This window comes from Mesoplodon densirostris, chromosome 16, assembly GCF_025265405.1.
Source record: "Mesoplodon densirostris isolate mMesDen1 chromosome 16, mMesDen1 primary haplotype, whole genome shotgun sequence".
In the NCBI taxonomy this organism is placed as follows: domain Eukaryota; kingdom Metazoa; phylum Chordata; class Mammalia; order Artiodactyla; family Ziphiidae; genus Mesoplodon; species Mesoplodon densirostris.
The window spans coordinates 66,934,880-66,957,487 of NC_082676.1; the positions used below are offsets into that span (position 1 = coordinate 66,934,880).

Sequence of the window (22,608 nt, forward strand, 5' to 3'; positions counted from 1 at the left end):
ATGTCCCTGGAGTCAGCACAGCTGCCGTTCACGAGCGCCCTGACCAGAGCGAGGCTGGAGCCAGGGGCGTTTGCACGGGCTCGATGGGCCCCCAGCACGTCGTAGCCCTCGCAACCCGCGGGGACTGACCAGCGTTGCTTCCAGGGAGGCTCTGGGAAGAGGAGGCAGTGTGGAGAGCAGCAGCGAAGGGCCGGTAGGGCCATCGTGGGATGAGCAGAGCAGGATAGACTCCAGAAATCGATGCATGTGTTTGGGGAGTTAGGTGTGAAAGTATTCAGAACAAGGTGGATTGTGCAGTACTTAATGCTAACGGCTGGCTCTCCATTTTGATGCAAGGGAGTAGGTAGATTTTACACACACATATTTCAGGTAGAGATCTAAATTTAAAAAAAGCAACTATTGAAACATTTGAGGAAAAACAGAAGAATATATTTGTAATCTTTGAATGAGGAAAGCTGGCCTATGTAAGATACAGAAAAGTCTATAAAGGGAAAGATTGGTAAATCTGATTTCACAGAAATAAAAAACTTTTGTAATATCAAGATCAACATAAACAATGTTAAAAAGTGACATTTAGGGAGAAAATATTTTTCCCGTATATAACCAGAGGTTAATAGTAAGAATATTTAAAGGCATCTGTAAATCACTAAGAAACTCACAAACAGTCTAATAGAAAATGGACAGAGCTATGAACAGGTAATTTAAAGAGGAGGGAATTTAAGTGACACCCAAACCTCCAGCCTGACCACCAACCAGGGAAATGCAGACTAAACCCAGGTGTCAGTTTCTGACTATTCACGTGACAAGTGGTGTTGGGTCCCACCCAGGGAGTGCTGGACTGCTCCTGGGAGGAAGTGGCCCGGGGTAGGGGGGGCAGCGAGACAGCCACTGTTAAACCCACAGGTCCCTTCACCCGCCATCCCCCTCATCCGTCCTGTGGCAGTTCTCAGTGCACGGGAGTCCTGGCCCACTCCGTGACCCTCTTGAGGGGGCCGTGGCACCGGTGCTGCGGCTGTGCCCGCAGGGTCGGGTGGCTTTACGGCTGATGAGCGAGTCTGCGGGCAGCGCTCCGTAGGAGCAGGGAGAGCAGAGCAGCCGTGCCCCGTTTCCAGTTATGTGCATGGAAATGCCAACCCAGATGACGCTCCGTGTGCTCACTTACACGTCTGCCTCATGTGGAGGGGACATGTGGGAGATGCCCATCTCCCTGAGAAGGACAGCGGGGTGGGAGGCAGGGTGGAGACGCCAGCCCTTTCTGCTCCGTCTTCTGAATTGTTGGCGTCTGTAGTTGACATATTGGGATATCAGATGATTCTGAAAATGTGGATTAATGCACGAGGACATTGTCCGGCAGCTGCTAACGTGCTTCTTTGTTGGCAGGTATGGATCCTGGCGGGAGCCTGTCAACCCCTACTACGTCAACTCTGGCTATGCCCTCGCCCCAGCCACCAGCGCCAACGACAGTGAGCAGCAGAGCCTGTCCAGCGATGCTGACAGCCTGTCCCTCACCGACAGCAGCGTGTAAGTGCCCCTGCCTGGGAGAGCAGCCCCTAAGGGGCAGCCAGGCCCATCTCCCCAGAAGCTGTTTTGGGGCCCTCACCAGTGGGGTGTCAGTGCATCTGCATTGCAGGGAGTGTCGCTAGAAATCCTCAAGCAAACTGGAGCCAAGGTTTGTTGTAGTTGCTTCCCTGCAGGCCGAGGCTGCTGGAACCTTTGGAAGAGGGAAAGCCTCAGAGCTGCCTGGGCTGGCGCCCCAGGTTCTGGGTCTCTCTGGTATTCATGTCGGAGGCGCGGCCAAGGCGGGCCATCCCCAAGGGCGTCTCCAGTCCATCCTGCTCTGCGCTCATGCTCCTTTAATCTGGAAGCCGCCGTCTCACCTGCTCAGCAGTGCTTGTCGTCCCCTCAGCGTGGTTCTGTACTGGCCCCCTGTGCCCGACAGCTCAGGGATGGCCACCAGGGGCCACAGGAGCCACATTGAGCCTCTGTGTCACTTGATGGTGACAGCTTCCTTCATCGTCCTCTCCAGGGAAAACCCTCCCTTGGGGGAAAATGCTTGTTTCTGATACCTTTCTCTTTGGTTCAGCAGGTGACTTTGGGGACCCAGGCGTGCGTCAGAAGTTTGATTGTGTCAGACATGCCCATGTCACATCAGGGTGTTGCTTGTCTGCCTGCTTGGGTCACGTGGGGCCCTGACTCCACCACCCATGAGTGTCAGGCTCTCCCGGCTTTCAGTCATATGCCGTTTGCCATCTGACCGCCACCGAGGGGAAGGTTCTGGCCAGGCCCAGGCCCAGGGTGGGAGGCAGCCTTTGGCTGTGAAGCCAGCAGGTGTGGGCCCGTGGCCGCATCCGCAGGTGTCCTGTCCCCACGAGAGCACGTGGGGTTGTGGCCCTGGCTGCTCTCAGCGGGTCATGGGGACTCTGCCCCCGCCCTAGCTAGGGTCTAGAGGTCAGATAGGTTTAAATAAAGAGGAAAAGGCTGCCGAGCTCGTCTTTGTACGTGAGCAGGCCTTTCCACGTTGAGGTCTTGCTCTGTGGGCCGTTTTCTCGGTATGTGCTTTGTGCTGCCTGTGTCTTTGTGCTGCTTTCCACGCTGCATCCCGCTGGACGGGATGGGGGGTCAGGCCGCTGACGGGACGGGTCTCTGAGCAGGTTCCTGCAGCCCCGTGCTGTGTGCGTCTGGCACCCTTTCTTTTCCCCTTTGGTGACCACACGGTGGAGGCGTCATCCCGTCAGGTTGAGCCTCTGTGGGGCACTTCTCATTCATCATTACCTTCTCCTTTGTCTTGAATCTTTAATATAAAATGCTGACATGTTTTTAACAACTTATTTGAAATTACTGGGGTTTCAAACACTACCTTCAATGAATATAAAGTATCACATAAAAGGGTTCCAACGAACTGCAGCCCTTCAGACCCCCGGGAGCAGCTGACAGCACGAGACCTGTTTTCCTCTTCCCCAGAACTCAGTTACTGCAATGACCATTAGTCTCTTAATTCTCTCCAAGAAAAGGACATGTGTTTGCTAAAGGGAAGATCTAAAAATTTTAAAATATGTTTTTCCCTGATGTTCTCTTCATCTTGGTTTACACTGAGACTCAGAAATGTAGGCATAGTCGAGAATTAGGAATGTAAAATTGTGGCAGATATTTGAATGTATATGAGGCAGAAAATAGGATCGTGTGTTTCATCTAAATTATTTCTGATGGCAACTCAGGGTCGCCTCCACCTGGTGAAGTGCTTCCTAGTCCATTGACTTTGGGCATAGATTCTGAGGATGGTGCCTGATCCTCAGAAGCATATGGATTTTAGGTGCCCTGTCAGAGTACATGAGAGACAGACAAGTTGGTGGCTTGGGACACCTGAACAAGCCCTGGGACGTGTGAGGGCGTTCAGATGTACTTGACGCTCTTCTTCACTGATGCCTGTCCCCTGGAGCAGCCTGGCCCCGCTGGACTGCTGAGCCATCTGCACTGTGGCACCGCCTGGGACCCTGACAGCCAGGGACACCCGGGCACAGCACAGCCTCTCTCTGCCCTGCTCTGAACCTAAGTACACCCTTGCCACCCAGCCTGGGGTGCAGCCCTGCCTGCCCGCAAAGCCACAGAGCTGTGGTTGTGTGTCTGCCCGGGATGGGGCCAGGACACACCGAGTGCTGTGTGCTTGGCGCCTTCGCTAGGCGCTCCAGCAGTCGATGCAGTGAGATCAGAATTGTCATGGCTGCGTGTTCACATCCTGGTGTCCAGTGAAAACAGCACTGCTCTGGCAGTACTTACCCTGTGGGCAGTGCTTGAGCAGGATGCAGGGGGTTAGGATCGCTGGCACAGATGTTCACTGCACCTGCCGGACAACTGGGAGGCTAGAGTCTTTCAGTAGCAGACGATTGGGAGGGCCATCTCTTCGAGCTGTTGGAGGTGGCAGCACGCCACAGAGTCCTTCAGAGACAGAAGCGGGGACCAGAGAAGGCTCCTGTTGGCCACTGTGCTCCCCGGAGTAGCTTTCAAATGGCAGGAGAGAGCTGCCGAGTTCTTAAGGGGCAGCACGTGTGCAGTGAGCCGTGTGTTGGATCTGCTACTTCTCTTGAATAAGTGCTTCGTTATTTTAAAGACAGTATGTAATTTTAAAAAAATTTATGTATTTGGTTGCTCCAGGTGTTAGTTGCAGCAGGTGGACTCCTTAATTGCAGCTCCAGGACTCCTTAGTTGCGGCACATGGTCTCCTTAGTTGTGGCATGTGAACTGTTAGTTGCGGCATGCATGTGCGAACTAGTTCCCTGACCAGGGATCAAACCCAGACCCCCTGCATTGGGAGTGTGGAGTCTTATCCACTGCACCACCAGGGAAGTCCCAACAGTATGTAATTTAATTTTTATTTTTATCTTAATCTTCAAAAGGGTTTATAACTAAAATTTACATCAAGGAAACTAATTTGAGCATTTGACAGAGAGATTACACTGCATTACCAATTTACCTTGGAAGAAAGCAGAATATAGGAACCTTGGAAATCTCTTTCAACGGTATCTAGATTGTCTTGGCCACCCATTTTGCAGCCCTCCAATGTTTCCAGTTCATTTAGAGCACCCCTTCCAGGTAGGTACACCATATCCTGCCTGGGCAGTAAAGCAGGGGTCAGCACACATTTTCCATAAAGGATCACGAATAGTCTCTGTCCCATGTTCCTCCTCTGCTTTAAAAATGTAAAAGTCATTCTTAGCCCATCACACCTCAGAAAAATAGGCTGTGCTGGCCCTGCTCTAGATAAAGCCAGCTCAGCTGAATTTGGTTGAGCCATTCTATTTGTGCTCATGCTGGACTGTCTCTCTCTCCTGGACAGGGATGGAGTCCCACCTTACAGGATCCGCAAGCAGCACCGCCGGGAGATGCAGGAGAGCGTCCAGGTCAACGGGCGCGTGCCTCTACCTCACATTCCTGTAAGTTCGTCTGCACAGCCCTCGCCCTCCCCGTCTCCGAGTTTGGGGCTCACCTGCCCTCCTGGACCCGTGCCCACCCGTTCTCTCCACTCTGACCAGGCTGCTGTGGCACTGGCCTGGCTTCCTAGGAGCTCAGCTCAGGTGCAGGCACGGCACACGGTCACAGGCATTCTCGCCCTGTGGCTGGAGCGGGCAGCGCCCGCACAGTCGGTACAGATGAGCAGGGACTGCCCTCCTCACAGCCTTTCCCATCGTGTTAAGTGAGGTGCTTCTCCTGGAGGTGGGAGAACCGCTCGGAGCCTGTCACTGGCTCGATGCCCAGGCCTGGCCAGACTGGCGGCCGGCAGCTCTGTGGGACAGCGTGGCAGTGCCCCCGTCCTGAGCACCCATGAGCACTGCTTTGTTCGGGATGAAACAAGGCATCGGCCGCCTGTGGCTGAACTGTGGGGCATCCTGACTTGAAAGCTGCCTCAACTTCACCTCTTGGATAAAAATAACAAGGTGATAGTGGTCCTCCTGATCGTGGGCACTGGGGACCCTCAGAGAGCCCAGTGCAGGGTGGGGCTGGGCAGAGAGTTCCTTTGCTGATGATGGGAGGGATTAGCTGTCCTCGTTTGGACGCGTTGACTTGGAGCGGGAAAGACCTTGCAGGGAAGATGTGGTCTCGTCGCGTTGGTGCACCCACAGTGACTCGTGTCTTCCTGGCGGTTTCTGTGCAGGGAAAGCAGATGCGTCTCAGGATTGTTGCACACATCTGCCCTCCATCAGGATTCCTTGGTTAGAGTCTTTTCACTTTTCTGTAGGTGCTTTAATGTCCAAATAAGAAAAGTGATATGGTTGAGAAGAGGGCATTTTGTCACCTCCCAGCTACCCCTTGGCACAGATGCGCCTGAACCAGGCACCGATGGTGTCTGCTTAGGGACAAGTGGAAGACGCTATGAGGGCTGTGTGTGCACGTGTGTGTGTACATGTACGGGTGTGCACATGCGTGTGCCTGCCTGTGGGCAGCCTCCTGGGGAGCGCTGAGCTGGCTCGTGTCTGGAGCAGCCTGGGCCTGAGCCGAGGCCGTGGCCACACGTGTCCTCTCTGCTCTTTGGACCAGGCTGGGCAGGGGCACAGAGGAGGTGCCCAGCATCTTGTGTCCCAGAAAATAGGGGTGCGAGGGGACATGGAAGGGGTCACAGTCAGTGCCGTGGAGTGGGGTCTGTGCGTGGATGCTGACGTGACGGGGCGGTCGAGCCCGTTGAGGAGCAGGGTGTCAGCATCGTCCCCAGTGTGCCCTCACAGACCACATACTCCCGGGGGAGAAAGCTGCTTTGTGAAAGGACCTGCCTGGGCTCCTGCGTCCGCGACAGGACGTCAGAGCTACCCCTGCGAGGACATAGCCTGAGCCGAGGGCCGTCCTGCACAAGAACTGCTCTTTAACTCTCATAGGTCACGGGGTCATGAAAATCCCATGTGGACCCAGCTGAGGCCACCGCACCCTCCAGGGTGAGCCCAGGGAGGCAGGTCGGGGCTGGAGGTGCTCATGTGGGAGAGTCCCTGCGTGTAGGAAGCACGCCGTCTGCTGTCAGATCCAGAAAAAACGTTCTTCGTGTTGTTCTTGCAACTTGTCTGCAAGTTTAAGATTTTTTCCAAAATAAAAATTTTTTAATTTGAAAAATTAAACAAAGTGTTAGACAAAACCTACAGAAAGAGCCGGAGTAGCACGGGGGCGGGTTGTCTGCGTGCAGCACTGAGAGGGGCGGAGAGGACAGGGTGGCCCAGAGCCCATGTGCCGCCCGAGCAGCTTCCAGAATCAGAACAGCAGTGCCCTTGGGTCCCAGAAGGCCCTTGGCGGGCAATCCTGCATCCTGAGGGTCTGTGTTTCCTGGCCCTGCACCTTGAGCCCAGATTCAAGAGAACGGCTGTGCCGGGTAATTGGGGGTGAGAGGAGAAACACCATGAGTGGCCTGCAGTCGGGGGAGTCCTCCCTGGGGTGTGGCTGTCTGCACGCGGGGAGCGGAGTCCCTGCCAGGGCGAGGGCTAGTCGGGGGCTGGTTGGCAGCTGTGCTCAGCCAGGCCATGTGCTCGGGGCAGAAGGTGCAGCTGAGTTTTGTTCAGTGATGTGGTTTGAGGTTCGAGGTGAAGAGACTTCAGCCTCATCTACCACGACTCACGTGGACGCCTTCGCCACCAACGGGAAGAGAACGCTGCTTCGCGCCTCTGTTCGCCAGCGACGTGTCTTCTGTGGCTGGTGCCCCGGGAGCCCGTGCACATTTGTTTGATTGTCGGACCGCATGCTGGGTGGTGGGCGGAGGTGCGTCCAGGGAGCTAGGGCTCTTGTTGCCGTTGCACGTCTTTTTTGGGAGTTGCCATTTTTCGGGGGGTCTACTGCGTTCAGTGCTCCTCGCTGCGAGACGCACGGGGGTTTGGGGAGGCCAGTGGAGGGGACGCATGTGGGTGACTGTGTCGTGGGAGAGAGGTGCCAGTGTGTGGGGGAGCCTGTGGCCCTCCACATGTGAAGTGTCTGGTCCTGAGATCCTTAAGGCTGAGGGAGGAGCCTCTTCTTTCTTTGTTGGCCTTTTAAATTCCTCAGAAGTTTCACATTTTTATTTACTTGAAATATTTTCCTTTGTGGTTTTTTTTTTATTTCTTCAAAGCTGGAGAGGTTACCGTTCTTCCATGAATCTGATAATCATTGTAACTTCTGACAGCTTTCTTATTTTCGGAGTCACAGCTGCACAGCTTGGAGGCTGTTTTCCAGAATGGACTCGCTGGATCTCGTCAAGAGCTTTTTCCTTCTGCTCTTGTGCGGTCAGAACCGTGCGCTCTCACCACCTGGATGTCGTGCTGGTGTCACAGCACTCTTGGCTCAGTGCTCCCTGCCCCGGCTCTCCTGCCTCTGGCCTCTGACCAGCCGGCTTGGTGGGGCCGAGCTGCCCTCAGGTCCCTATGGTATGTCCCAACGCCCGCTCTTGAGGACTCCTTCCAGGGCCCGGCCTCTTGGCCATCCCACCGCCCAGTCGTCTGGGGCTCATCATCCACACCCACCTTCTCTCAGGACCTTCTAGAAGTGCTGGGCACCCTGTCTGCCCTTCTTGGGCATGGCCTCCTTGGCTCCAGGACAAACCTCTGCCTGGTGTTGGGCACTGCCTGGCCCTTGGCACCAACTTCTCCGCCTCTGAAGCATTGGCCTGTGTCCAGGCGTCTTCGAGCCTGTCGTGGTCAGCGTCAGCCTCAGTGGCTTGTTTCTGAGCCCTTCATGTGACATTCTTCCCTAATTTTACATATTTCTGAGGAACCAGGAACTGTTCTCACTCCTGTCTTGTAGATGAGGAATGGGTGTGCAGATCCAGACCATGTCCAGAGCCCCCGGGCACCAGCTCCACCCAGGCTCCCACCCCTATCCCACGGCTTCCCACCTAGCCTGCTTCTGTCTGGACGCCAGGGTTCTACATAGCCACTGTCGACCCAGAGGTCAGAGAGGGCCCCTGTGCGCCACCCTGTCGCCAGGCCCTTCCAGGCCCTCCCTCCCTTGGGTCTCCCCTCCCCCTCACCAGCCTCCTCATGCAGCACTCCTGCCGCTCCCATCCCTCCCTCACTTAGACCTCAGTGGCTTAGATTTTTAAAACATGTTTTGCTATAGAGGACGTTTATTGGGACAGCTGGTGAAATTGGAATAAGATCTGTGATTAGATAAGAATATTGTATCAGGATTTTTTTTTCATAATTGGTCTGTAGCTAGGTACAAGATTGTCCTTGGTTTTTGTTAAATACATTCTAAAGTGTATAGGAGTTAGCAGGCGTCACCCGTGCAGAGTGTTCTCTGCTGACTCAGGAAAGTGTGTGCGTGTCTGTGTCTAGGGGAGAAAGTGACAGCAAGTGTGGCAGGTGGCAGTGGGCTGGGGTCCAGGTGAGGGTGCACAGGAGTTCTTCGTACTCTTCTTGCAATTGTTTTGGATTTGAAATTATTTCACATTAAAGCTAGCTACTCCCCACCCCCGCAAAAGAAAAAGCTATCCAGTGTATTGTTGTAAACTGCATCGCGGAATTATGTTCTCTGAAAGGAAGAGCCGTCTGTCATCCCACCTCTCCCTTGACTCTTTCCTGTACCCAAAGTTTTGTGTCCCTCATCCCAACATCGGAGCCCAGAGCCTGGTCCACGCACACCTGAGTGCCGGGCACTGCTGCCCCCTTGTGTGCAGGGCGGGCGCTGCAGGGAGCGGCCAGCCCTTCTGGCCCGTGGGCTCGTCCTGTCCTCACTGGTCTTCGCAGCTGTAGCTCTCCTGCCACGCCTCTGCCACGGCCCCAGCTGCCCTGGGTCCCAGCCTGGGCAGTCACGAGAAGCGCTTCTCTGGGACGGGCCAGAAGCTCTCGGGGTAGGCGCCCCTGGGCTGAGGGCGCCGGGGTGGCCTTTGTCCCGGGGACGCAGCTCCCGGCCTGCTCAGTGTCTCCACCCAGGGTCATGCGAGGCGGGAAGCGGTGGTGTCTGCTCGTTCTCACTGCTGGGTCAGCTCTGGGTGGGGGAGAAATGGTCTCTGCATTTGGATAAAATGCAGGCCCCATGTCCTCTCCTCACCTGCGGCGTGGCAGGGCCACCCGGGCGCGGAGCAGCTCCACACTGCACGCACGGCTCACCAGCGGCGTCTCCTTGCAGCGCACGTACCGAATGCCAAAGGAAGTCCGTGTGGAGCCCCAGAAGTTTGCCGCAGAGCTCATCCACCGCCTGGAGGCTGTGCAGCGGACGCGGGAGGCTGAGGAGAAGCTGGAGGAGCGGTTGAAGCGCGTCCGGATGGTGAGTGGGTCCCATGGCGGGGCGCCACGCCGGGTCTCCGAGGTGTGTGACCACACTCAGTAGAGTTTAGGGGGCCTTCAGGCCCTGAGCTGCTCCCACCAGGGCCCCCCAGCACCTCCCCGCCCCGCTGGATCATGCTCCGCCCCGACTTGGGGGCTTATGGGCAGCTCTCCCATGACACCTGCTCCCGGACCCAGGCCTGGCCTGCATCCTGCTCAGTGCCCTCCCTGCCACGCGGAGCTGAGATGCCCTCACATGGGCAGGAGGGGCAGGAGGCTCCCACTTGTCACTTCCGAGTGTAGAGTGGCTTTTAGGTCTGGACACAGGCTCTGTTTTGTCTTGTTTTCTGACCTGCAGCCTTGTTTGATGGAACTTTGGAGGCTAAGAAGTTTCATAATATTTGTAATTTATTTGCTTTAATACTTTTCTGCCCATAACTGCCAGAGATACCTTGCTTTTGTTGCCCTGGGCGTGTCATTCTACTAGACTCGTTTCCACACATTCAGGGCCTCCGTGCAGAGGTGCTGGTGACAGGCGTGCCCCTCACATGCCCTCTCTGTGCCCAGTCCCCCTGGACTTCGTGGGCCTCAGTGCTGTGTCCCACGGGCCTTTGCTTTTTCTCTTAGAGCAGAAATCTATTCTCTTCTCGATATTTTGCCCAATACCTGAAACTCAAAAATGTGACATTTCCTGAAGGAGTTGTTTCTCCACCCGATCTTCCTATTTAATATACAGGACCTGAGCCCTCGCTGGACCCCATCAGAACCCTTGGGAGGGCCCTGCTGTTTCAGTTCCACGTTCCCCGGGTGGGCCGTGTGTACAACAGTCTGGAGGCACTGCCATCAGGGTGGACATGGGGCCTGGCACGTGGTCACACCTGGCGGTCCCCTCTCCTCCACCTGCACCCGGCTCCAGAGCTCCCAGTGATGCCCAGCCCTGAAACGGGGGGCCTGGCTCCCCCATCTTCCCCCGTGGGGAGATAGCAGGCAGGTTTCCCATAGCGTGTCAGAACCTGGGACCCCTCACAGCACCAGAACGCAGCCCTGAGAGTGAGACGCTGGCGGGCGGGGCTGTGCTGCGAGGAGCCTCAGGGAGCCTGCTCAGCCCTCGCTCTCCTCTTCCGCCCGCATGGTAACCGCACGGCCCTCACAGCAGAGAAGGTGTGGCCTGAGGGCTTCCCCTGAGCTGACCAGCTGTCCTCGCGTGGCCCCCGAGGTCACCCGACAGGCACCCACCCTGCCGGCTCCCGTGACTTGGTCTCACTGCTTGGGAGGGAGTGGCCAGCAGGGCTGGGGTCAGGGGTTGAGTTGGCTGAGCTGCTCTCGTTAAGGCCATGAGGCCTGTGGAGGAGCTGAAGGGACAGTTAAGGGCATGGTTTCCGCCTCCTGCGACCCCGCTCTGAAAAAACGAACACGGGGGAAGGGGAAGGGTAAGCTGTGACAGTGAGAGAATGGCATGGACATATATACACTACCAAACGTAAGGTATATAGCTTGTGGGAAGTAGCCGCATAGCACAGGGAGATCAGCTCGGTGCTTTGTGACCACCTAGAGGGGTGGGATAGGGAGGGTGGGAGGGAGGGAGATGCAAGAGGGGAGAGATACGGGAACATACATATATGTATAACTGATTCACTTTGTTATAAAGCAGAAACTAACACGCCATTGTAAAGCAATTATACTCCAATAAAGATGTTAAAAAATAACAACAACAACAAAAACAAACACAGATCAGAGTTCCCGTGGAGTGCAGGTGCTTCGGCAGGAGCTTGGCCCCGGGTCACGCGTGTGACGAGGCCGCGTCTTCCTCGGCCAGCAGCATTTCCACGGCACTACCTCTCTGAGGCAGCCCCGAGCACGTCGCTGTTAACAGCTCTTAAAACCAACGTGCTTAGGACATAACGTGTGTAACATTCCGTGAAAGAAGTTTAAGAAAGTGAGAATTCACCACCTTTTCATGGCGGACTTGAGCTTTCGTAATCGTTCTGTTAAGTTTTCAGTCTTGGCTCAGGGGCTGCGTGTGCTTGTGGTCCTGGCAGGTCAGCATTCTGGGCGAGACATCCTACAGGCAGCTGCAGCTCTAGGTACTGAGTGTGCTTTTCTGACGTCTGAGTCTGAGACTCTTTCTCTTTGTGGCCTCCCTGGCAGGCGCTTGGTGACTGTGCCTGGAGCCCATGAGCTCTCACGGGAGGGGCTGGACCAAACAGTGTTCTCTGATTTAACAGAAAGTGTCCAAACGAATGTCTAGTGTCAGTTCAGGAACTGGTCGGCGGGCACAGGACCTCAAGCTCAGGCAGGCTGCCACTTGCAGTGGCCGTTGGCCATTGGTGCCCGGCCTCAGGATCACGTTCTTAGGCACACGGCTGCTCCGATTGGTCTGCTCCCACAGGCATCCCTCGGTCCCCAGGGGTGTGGCACCCTGCCCAGCAGCTGGCAGTGTGGTCTTGAGTCTCTTACTCCGTGTGACTTTGTAAGCTATATGAATCATGCTATAAGTGAGAGAGTCCTTATTTAAGAGGAATAACTACAGTATTTTTATTTTTGGCTGTGCTGCGCAGCTTGTGGGATCTTGGTTCCCCAACCAGGGATTGAACCCAGGATTCTGCAGTGAAAGCGCCAAGTCCTAACCACTGGACCTCCAGGGAAGTTCCACTACAGATTTTTTAATAACTTATTTTCATTGTAAAACTTGGAAAATAAAAACAAAATAAAACGGGCTTCCCTGGTGGTGCAGTGGTTAGGATTCCACCTGCCGATGCAGGGGACACGGGTTCGTGCCCTGGTCCGGGGGATTCCCACGTGCCGCAGAGCAGCTGGGCCCGTGAGCCATGGCCGCTGAGCCTGCGCGTCCGGAGCCTGTGCTCCGCAACGGGAGAGGCCACAGCAGTGAGAGGCTTGCGTACCGCAAAAAAAAAAAAAAAAAAAAGAAAACGAATACTATCAGCTGAATGGTTATGTAAATCTATAATATCAATATTATAGAACTCTAAAATTGAATTTCTGCACATGCAGAGCTATTAAGAAAAACTAGATGTCAGATCCGTAGGAATTTGGAGGTTCCCTCTTGCTCTCTGCTGCCCTAGGTGAATAGTGTCAACACTGCAGTGCCCTGGGGAAGACTTGGCGAGGAGTCTCCCAGCCCTTCATCCCTGCAAAGCACAGGGGTCGGGATGGGGACACAGGATGGGGCGCAGGAGCCCAGGGGTCTGAGGCTCTGCCAGGGCAGCTCCCATCTGTGCCCACAGGGTGTGTGCTCCCCCTCCATCCATCCCTCTCTCCCTGTCTGTCCTCTTCAGTACCATTTTCCATCCTGAGTTGCAGTGCCCACAGCTGACGGCATGTCCGAATGACATTTAGGTACTTTTGCAGTGGTGAGTTTTGTGAACTCCCAGAGGTTTTTTGTGTTAAAGTGCAGGGTGGCTTAGTCGCCCATTTTCTCAGTTATGACCAGACATACTCAGCATTCTGGTTTGGACAAATCAATAAGACGAGAAAATAAATGTGACTAGTATCTTCTGGAATTAAAGTGATTGAATATTTATGTTTATAGATGTGGTTATGGTAATTCTCAGAGAGTCAAAGGAAATTCTATTAGTTTAATGTCAGAATTTATTAAGACACCAATAACAAGATAAGCAAAAACCAAGAGCTCTTCTATACAAGGGCAACATTCCCTTTGAAAATATGATGGAAAATATGGCAGTAAGATTGAAGAATAGGAAAACTCAACTGAAAAAAAAAAGAAAATTTTTATTGATAAGCATAAGAGAAAGTAGAACCAGTGCCAGGATTCCCGGTGGTCTCCGCGGCACTGGCATTGTGCCCCTCCTCACCACGTACCCACCACACTCGGGTGGTGAGCCCAGCCTCCATCCGTCTGCACCCTCTTGCCGCGCAGACTGCCCAAAGCCCAGCCACGCTTGCTTGGGACTCAGCAGGGACAGGAGGGGCTCTGGGGGCCGCTCTGGGTCGGGCGGCCCCTCCAGCACCTCACCTGCTCATCCCGGGCTTGGGGCTCCTGGCCTTTGCTTGCTTGTGATTTGTCTCCCCAAGCGTGAGGTTTCTGCAGTGCGGCCAGTGCCAAGAGGTAACGTATGGCCTTGTCCTCACAGGAGGAAGAAGGTGAGGATGGTGATGTGTCCTCTGGCCCCCCAGGGGCCAGTCATAAGCTGCCTTCAGCCCCGGCCTGGCACCACTTCCCACCCCGCTACGCGGACGTGAGCTGTGTGGGGCTGCGGGACGCACACGAGGAGAACCCCGAGAGCATCCTGGACGAGCATGTGCAGCGAGTCATGAGGACACCGGGCTGCCAGTCACCGGGGCCTGGCCACCGCTCCCCGGACAGTGCGCACATGCCCAAGATGGGGGCGCTAGGGGGCACAGTGCCCGGGCATGGAAAGCACATGCCCAAGTCGGGGGCAAAGCTGGACACAGCTGGCCTGCACCTCCACAGACACGGCCACCACCACGGCCACCATAGCTCAGCTAGGCCCAAGGAGCCTGCTGAGGCCGAGGCCTCCCGCCGGGTCCAGAGCAGCTTCGCGTGGGGCCCAGAGCTGCACGGCCACGCGGCCAAGCCCCGAAGCCACGTGGAGAGCATGGGCGCCGCCCCCACCACCAGTGACAGCCTGGCCTACAGGTGAGTGTGTGCAGCGGTTCCCTCTTTCTGCATCTGTGTCAGTGAGACTGTGTGTGTCTCCAGGAAAAAGGGGTCAAGGCGAGAGGCCGTATCTCCTGTGGCCTCTGTTCAGCCTTCAATCCAGGATTCCCCTTTAAAAGTCATTAAATCAGGGTCAGCCACAGAGACAGCAGGCACCTGGGTGCACTGGCCGCTGGAGCTCCAGCCTTGAAGCATGGTCAGGTCAGATGCACCTGTTTCGGAGAGCAGTGTCTGGGTGAGGAAGGGTGGCCAGGCCCTGGATGCCGCCACCTTGGCTCCAACCCTCCCGGCCCATGCTGCCCGGACGCCTTCCTTCCTTTCCTTCCCGCCATAGAGTCCACCAAAACAACCCCACTCATGCCCGCAGAGCCAGGGCAGAGGCCCCACGTTCAGGGAGGGGCCCTTCCAGGCCACCCTCCCATAGCCATGAGGGTCTGGGCCAGCTGTCCAGCATCAGGCCAGCTGAAGTAGCAGGTGACCTGGGTCTTGCTCTTGCAGCGGGAAGGCAAGCATGACCTCCAAAAGAAACTCCAAGAAGGCCGAGTCGGGGAAGAGCACCAGCGTGGAGGCACCAGGCCCCTCTGAGGACGCAGAGAAGAACCAGAAAATCATGCAGTGGATCATCGAGGGCGAGAAGGAGATCAGCAGGCACCGGAAGGCTGGCCACGGGTGAGAAGCCGTGTGTGGGCGTGGGCCCTGTGCAGTTGTGGGCACAGGCGTCCAGAGCCACCCCGCCAGCCTTTAGCGCCCCTCTGCCAGCATCCCGAGCAGCTGGTCTTAGTGCAAGCCACATGCCACGGAAGCAGGAATTCCTTGGAATTAGGTCCAGAGGTCCACACCTTCCTGTGTGGACCCTGTGATGGGGTGGGGGTCGTCAATGAGCTTCATTGTCCTGGGCAGGAGTGCCCACTGGTGGGGTCAGTCTGAAGTTGCTGCAGCCCCCCCACCCCACCCCACCGGGGAGGGGCCTCCTGCCACGTGGCTGCCCTCCTGTGAGAAGGAGCTAAGGCAGGGCCTGCACGAGGAACCGTATGGGCCTAACCTGCTTGTCCTCCAGCTGCCGGGGGCAGTTCTCATCTGGTCTGTGTCCCTCTGAGCTCTGTGTCAGTCTCAGTGTCACCCCTGTCCCCTTTGTGGTGGGGACAGGGCTGGGCGGGGGGCCTGGGGCTGGTGGGGTCGGCCCATGGGTGGACTTCCCGGGCCCTCGCCGTTCCTGGGCATTCCTGGGAAGGGCCGAGTGGTGTGTGTGAGGCAGGTGAGGCAGGTCATTGGCGACACGGGGTCCCTGTGTCTTGTGTCCACGTAACCTTGGAACGAGCCCCCTGCCAGTGTGCAGACCCTTTGCAGTCACAGAGCCTGACCTGGTGGGGGGGCCTCTCTGGGAGCCCCTCTCTTGCTCTGGTGGGGGTGGATTTTTGGCTTCTCTGGATTTCTCTCTTTTGCGATTTTCACAAGGACTGGCTCTGTCCTTGGCCGCTCCCCCAACCCCAAATGGAGGGTTGGAGGGCTTCTGTGGGTAAAGAGTAAGAGTCTAGAAACAGCCTCCTGGGTTTGGAAGGCTCCTGCCCTCTGGCTGGGCTGCAGGTTCTATCAAATGCTGATGCTACAGCATCTCCACCAGCACTTCTTGGGATCTGTGGGGCCAGGGGAGGTGAGACCTGTAGAGGGGAGAATGGGGGGAATGTGGGGCCAGGGAGTGAGGGGTAGGGGGACGGGGTGAGGTCTCCCTGTGGCCGGCCTTGTGGGACTTTTTAGGAGGAGTCCACCTCCCCCTAGGGTACATTCCCTGGGCAGTTCTGGCATCACAAGGGCACTAGGTCAACCCACTCCCCCCAGGGCCCCCTTCTTGGGATTCCCTCCTTTTTGCTCCTGAGGCTAAGCCCCCCTTTCTGAGGCCTCCAGCCTAGCTGAGAGAGGCAGATGTTTTCACTCGAATTCCATTCGGTGATTGAGTGACGGCAGGTCACACAGATGTAAAGCACGTTCTCAGTGTCTGATGATGGGGAGCGTGATGTTACGTGGAGGGGGAACTCAGGAAAGATCACGTGTTCAGAATTATGCTAATTATGTCAAGTATTTTGTTTTTCTTTTTAACTTATTTATATTGGGCTGTGTTGGTTCTTCATTGCTGCGCAGAGGCTTTCTCTAGCTGCAGCGAGCAGGGGCTACTCTTTGTTGTGGTGCGCGGGCTTCTCGTTGCCATAGGCTTCTCCTGTTGTGGAGCATGGGCTCTAGGACACGGGGGCTTCAGTAGTTGTGGCTCATGGGCTTAGTTGCTCCATGGCATGTGGGATCTTCCTGGACCAGGGCTCGAACCCATATACCCTGCATTGGCAGGCGGATTCCTAACCACTGTGCCACCAGGGAAGTCCCTGTGTCAAGTGTTTTTAATGGAGAAGGAAATACACTGAATATACCGAGAGTGGCTGTTTCTGAATTACATTTATTTTTTCTTTGAATTTCCTGACTGTTTCAGGTTTTTCACAAAGAGCACTTATTTTAATATCAAAATACTTTTCAATAACACTGAAAACTTTTCTTTAAAAGAAGTTTTCATGGGGAAGCAGAAAAAAAAAGTATTCACATAGGATGTGATTTATATTTCAATACACAAGTTTCCAGGAAGGACTGTACGTTCGAGGTGCAGGGGGCCGTGGTGGGTGTGGGCGCTGCTCACCTTGTTCTCTGGCCCCACAGGTCGTCCGGGGCAAAAAAGCAGCAGGCCCACGAGAGCTCCCGGCCCTTGTCCATCGAGCGCCCCGGGGCCGTGCACCCCTGGGTCAGCGCCCAGCTCCGGACCTCCGTGCAGCCCTCGCATCTCTTCATCCAGGACCCCACGATGCCACCCAACCCGGCCCCCAACCCTCTGACGCAGCTGGAGGAGGCCCGCCGACGCTTGGAGGAGGAGGAGAAGAGGGCCAGCAAGGCGCCCTCGAGGCAGAGGTACAGGACCTCGGGAGAGCAGGGCCTCCTGCTGTGTGGCCGAGGGCTGGGAGGGCAGGTGGTCATCACACTGTCCCTCTGGGGAGGGAGGGGGAGCCCTTCCTGTGTCTCAACTGCCCTGCGCATGTGCTCACTCGCCCTTACCTTGGGACTGCTGGAGGTCACAGTCAGATGACCATTGGCTGCTGTGCTGGCTGAGCCAGGAGGGGGCGGTCCTGGGGGCTCCCAGCTGCCTCCACGAAAGGGGCCTGGAACATGTGGTTCACAGCTACACGGAGGGGAGCCCCGATGTCACGTGCAGGCAGGACGTCGGTGCTGAGATGTGGGTGGGTGTAAACTCTTCTCCTGGAAAGGCCCCAGCCCCACAGCCCTCCTCACTGTGCCCTCCTTGGCCTTCAGGGCCAGGGTGGCCCCAGAGGGGCAGGAAGGCCTCCCCTTTATGGGGGACAGGTCGTCCCTCCAGGCTGGATCCTTGCAGCTGGGCCTTTGAGGTCACTTTCCCAGGCCTGCTGACCCATCAGGATTCCCAGGTGGATCAGGGTCTCTGAGGGGCCTGGAAATCTGGGGAATGTGGTCATCAAACTGCAGCCACTGTTTTTCTTGGATGTTACTGGCTCCCATTGCCCTCGGTCAGCTGGGCATCTGGGGTCTGGCCTCACCGTGTTTGGGTCCGTGCTGCTCTGGGGAAGCTGGCGTCAGGGTGCAGACCCTGCCCAGCGTCCGTCTTGGGCATAGCTGGAAGCCCGCATGTGTCCCCCGGGTCACTGAAGGTGACCATGTTTACGCCTAGCTGTCTCACACCCCGTGATCTCGTTCGTCAGCATAGAGCCGGGGAGCAGGCTGTGCACGCGGCCTTGCCTGGTGCTAGCCTGTAAGCTGGAGGCCAGTGGGGCAGCAGTGGGGCCACCGTGGGGGCTGGGGCGTGTGGACACCCTCCCTGCCGTGAGGACCCCCTGCAGGGGCTTCCTGGCCCATCACCCTTGCTGCCCACTGTCTGTTCTTCCTGTGAGTACTCACAGGTCCTGCCCAGTGGCATGTCGTGTCTGGCTGGTGACGCTGAGCTGAGCCACACAGGTGGCTCTGGCACCTCCACAGTGGTCAATCTAGGGCACGTGGGCCTTTTGTAAATGGCTACAGACCAGAGAGTTGGGCCCTCCTCGTGGGGTGACCTCCGCCCAGGCCGGTGAAAGTAGAAGTTGTGTCAGGGCCACAGAGCATTGCCCCCGGGGTGGAAGGCCACTGGGAGAGGAGCTGCCAGGCAGGGAGTCCCCTTCAGATGGAGCAGTGGCCGCGCTCCAGAGCCCAGGTCTGTGTTGAGTGCTGAGTAGGAAGAGCTGCACCCCAGGGAGGAGGCCAGGGCAGCTCCTCTCAGAAGGCGAAGGCTCCTCTGAGTGTGCATGAAGTGACAGGACCCAGCATGTTCCCGGTGCCTGAGGCTCTGCCCAGATGAGGGTCTGGGAACCCTGGATGGATGGAAGCAGCGTCGGCCTCTCGACTCATCCTGATGGAGTCCTGCTCCTCCCACCCGGCTCCACAACCCAAGGAGGGCTTTGGTGTCCTGTCCGCTGCACACAGTGGGAGCCTCGTCTGTGGTGACAGAGCGTCTTGGGAGCCCCTGCTCCGTCTTCCCGCTGGTCTCCTGTGGTCACCGCCAACTGCTGCTGGAGGCCCTGCCCAGGCCCATGCGGCTCACTGACGCCGTTGTTCCCTAGGTATGTGCAGGAGGTCATCCAGCGGGGGCGCTCCTGTGTCAGGCCAGCGTGCACGCCCGTGCTGAGCGTGGTGCCAGCGGTGTCCGACCTGGAGCTCTCCGAGACAGAGTACGTGCGCTCCCCCCGGGTCTTCCCGGTACCGCCCAGCCATACCGCGCCTCCGGCCAGGCGCTGCAGTGGCGCAGCTGTGCCCGCGATGGGAGCTCAGGCACTGCACCTGAAGAGCTGGGTCTGCAAGTGTATCTCTGTCAAAGGAACCGTCTGACTGTCCACGTGGTGACAAGTGACCAACGGGCCAGAGAGGAGGTCCACTCGCCTCCCGCACTCTGGCCTCACGTCCCTACCAGGCCTTGGGACTCGCTGGTCAGCAACCTGCCCGGATCGATGGGTTCAGGGCTGCAGCCCTGACTCCCCTGGCACTGCTGACCGGAAGCGTCAGCCCCGGGCACTTGTGCGCAGCAAGCGGGCTCTGTTCTCACATGGACCACAGGCACCTGCGGGTCGGCTCCCTGGGCATGTGCAGGCCAGGCTGGGCGCTGGGGAGCCAAGGGCCGTATGTAGACAGTGCTGGCCACCCTGTCCCTGCACTTCTGCTCAAGACAGAGAAGAAGGAAGGGGCCCCCGCCTCAGCCTTGCCGGGCTGACCCCAGACAGTACTTCCTCACACCCGGCTGAGTGTGCTGAGGGGCTCACGGCCTCCCCATAGGTCACTCCTCCAGTGGCCCCTGGAGAAGCAGGGACTCAGCGTCCCTTCTGTAGAGAATGGACCCCACAGGAACCCCAGCTGGGCTCCTAGGACAGCCTGGGCTTGAGGTCGCAGGACTGAGGGACGGGAAGTGGGCTCTGGGAGCCTGGCTCAGGCAGTGGATGGCCACACAGCTGAGGTGACCGCCGGCTCTGTGCCCTGGAGCACCGGGGCGGGGGGGTCCCCGGGGAGAGTAGAGCCTGCTGTGCGCTCAGGTGGCCTTCCTGACGTGACACTGACACGCCCAGCTGGCCAGGGCAAGGGCTGTGCCAGGCTCCACGTGCGCAGCTCTGGAGCGGTTACAGGACCGGACGCTGGAGGAGACGGGTGCTGCCTCAGCCTGGGCAGGAGGCGCTGCTTGCCTCGGCGCCCCCTGGAAGTGTGGCTGGCTGCTGCTTATGGTCTTGTGACAGGCTCTCTGCCATGAGGCAGATCCGTGTCAGGATCCGTCACAGTTCTATTCTGTTCGTCCAGTCCCTGGCCTTAGGTGTTTCTGAAGTTGGGGGCTGTAGGCCTTACTAGGACACGAGCAGTTTAGCCCAGCCTCGAGGCGGTGGCTGTGGCGGGTTCCGTGGCCTGGCTGTCTCATGCAGCCCAGCAGAGGCATCCGCTGTGGGTTGCGGCTCTGAGAAGCCTGCTCGCCTAACTTCACGTGGTCTGGGTAGTGGGTGCTGCCCGCCAGGCAGTTCAAGCCACAGTGAGACCAGGGCCTCGCAGTGGGTGGTGGGCGGGCCGAGGCGCCGGTCAGACAATTGGTGGGCAGGCGACGAGCTGCTGTCCGCGTGGGTCAGGGCACGTGGCTGGCGCAGGACTGGAAACCTGGGCTGAGGCACCACGTGGGGTGAGCCCCCCGGGGCTGGATGTGGCTATGTGGGTGGGGCGGGCGTCAGGGCCTGTGGATGTGTGGCACTTCTGAGCATGGCACAGCCTACCCTGCAGGCCCTGCTCTGTCGTTTACTGGGGGGCCTGGGGCCCAGCAGTCACCGCTGCTTCTCCACCCCCCAGGACGAAATCGCAGAGGAAGGCAGGTGGTGGGAGTGCCCAGTCGTGCGACAGCATCGTCGTGGCCTACTATTTCTGTGGGGAGCCCATCCCCTACCGGACCCTGGTGAGGGGCCGTGCGGTCACCCTGGGCCAGTTCAAGGAGCTGCTGACCAAGAAAGGCAACTACAGGTGAGAGGCCTTGGTGGGGTCCGCTCAGGAGACGGTGCTGTGTGCTGACGCCGCGCTGAATCCTTGCCTCCACCTGTCTGGCCACGGGCTGTCGGCGTGAGCCCCGCGATGGGTGGGGCATGGGTGGTGTCAGGTGGCTGAGGGCTCCAGGCCGAGCAAGGGGTCTGGAGGGTCTGTTGGTCCCCGTGCTGGTGTGACCTCAGTCGGCCTCGCCTCAGCCTCATAACCATCCTCCGCAGGTCTGCCCTGGGCTGCCCAGCCCTGCCGGCCTGAGACCAGCTCCTGCACGCTCCTCGTTGGGCTCTGTAGGTCGGGTGGGGCCCATGGGGTCTCGGCTGGGGTCAGCCCAAGGTGGGCCTGCCTGGGTGGTTTGCTGTGGCCACTGGAGGGGCCCTGGGCCGAGTGCAGGCGCTTTAGCCCAGTGAAGAGGACAGAAACCCCACGCCCACCCACTCCTCCCCCACAGCACCTAGAGGCCGGGGCAGGGACCCTGCATGTGGTCACCGCACGTGTCCAGCACTGGCACTCAGGCACCGGGCAGAACCGCCTCGCGTGCCCTGCAGGAGGTGTCGGGGGCGGCTGCCAAACTGCCGGACGCTGCCGCCCTCACCGCCCCTCCCGCCCGCAGATACTACTTCAAGAAGGTGAGCGACGAGTTCGAATGCGGCGTGGTGTTCGAGGAGGTGCGCGAGGATGGGGCCGTGCTGCCCGTCTTCGAGGAGAAGGTCATCGGCAAGGTGGAGAAGGTGGACTGACGGGCGGGCCTGGCCTCCGCGCTGCGCACCACGAGGGCCTGTGCCGGGTCGCGAGAGCGTGGCAGACACGCGGCTGCTGGCGGAAGGCTGGGTGCTGCCCGCCTCACAGCCGCCACCCCTTTGGTCCGTCTGTGTCCAGGAGGGCAGGGGTCCCTCTGGGGTCCCACAGGCTTCCACCCACTCCTCTGCAGGACACTCAAGAGCCCACCCAGCAGGGAGCCCACCATGGGGCCGCCTTGAGACCCTCCCCCACAGCCCCCTGCTGCTAACCGCAGACGCCCCCGGCGCTCGCCTCACAGGCTCTGCTTCTCCTTCCGGGACTCGCCCGCCATGGCCTGCCCTGGTCAGGCCTGTCCCAGAGCCGGGGTGCAGGGGGCCCCGTGGGGCCTCTGTCCATTGTACATGTCACCGAGTGCCTTCAACACAGCTTGTCTCTTGCCTCACTGTGTGGACCCGGTGACGTAGCACCGAGGCCCAAGCGTGGGCTCAGCGGGTCCCGGGCCCCTTCCTCCTAAGGGCCCATGTAAATATGTACATTTCTCAGGCCTGGGCCAGCGGGGAGGGGCTGCCCCAAGCCCGTTTTTCATGCGCTGACTTGTACAATTATCTTTTCAAAGGTACTTGGATAATAATGAAATAAAACCATTTTTGAATCTTGCCTGGCTGTGGACTGCACCTGTCCAACGTGGCTGGTGGGAATGCCCCTCAGCTGGCTCCTGGGATGTGTGCCCCGTCTCCCAGCCACCAAAGGAAGTCAGGCCAGCCTCTGGTGGGGAGCGGGGGCCATGGAGCAACGCTAGCAGAGCTTGGGAGAGAGAGTGGGCCTGAAGCTGGCGGCAATGCCATGCTCCCCTTTCCTGCCCCAGTGGAGCCTCAGGCCTGAGCCAGGGACCCATCTTCCATCCAAGATGTGAAG

General features: G+C 58.0%; 1 protein-coding gene across 3 annotated transcripts in view; it reads left to right on the plus strand.

Moving 5' to 3' along the window:
• AXIN1 (axin 1) overlaps window positions 1-22,350 on the plus strand; it is a 58,719-nt gene extending 36,369 nt beyond the window's left edge. For 2 of the 3 annotated variants that reach the window (XM_060077844.1, XM_060077843.1), the window contains exons 3-11: window positions 1,381-1,521; window positions 4,832-4,928; window positions 9,568-9,705; window positions 13,817-14,343; window positions 14,863-15,033; window positions 17,062-17,307; window positions 19,020-19,127; window positions 20,770-20,937; window positions 21,566-22,350. In XM_060077844.1, coding sequence (XP_059933827.1) covers window positions 1,381-1,521; window positions 4,832-4,928; window positions 9,568-9,705; window positions 13,817-14,343; window positions 14,863-15,033; window positions 17,062-17,307; window positions 19,020-19,127; window positions 20,770-20,937; window positions 21,566-21,692 — 1,723 coding nt within the window. In that variant the 3' untranslated portion in view covers window positions 21,693-22,350. The remainder of the gene's footprint in view (window positions 1-1,380; window positions 1,522-4,831; window positions 4,929-9,567; window positions 9,706-13,816; window positions 14,344-14,862; window positions 15,034-17,061; window positions 17,308-19,019; window positions 19,128-20,769; window positions 20,938-21,565) is intronic. The other variant, XM_060077845.1, reaches the window with a different exon arrangement.
• The last annotated feature ends 258 nt before the right edge of the window (window positions 22,351-22,608 follow it).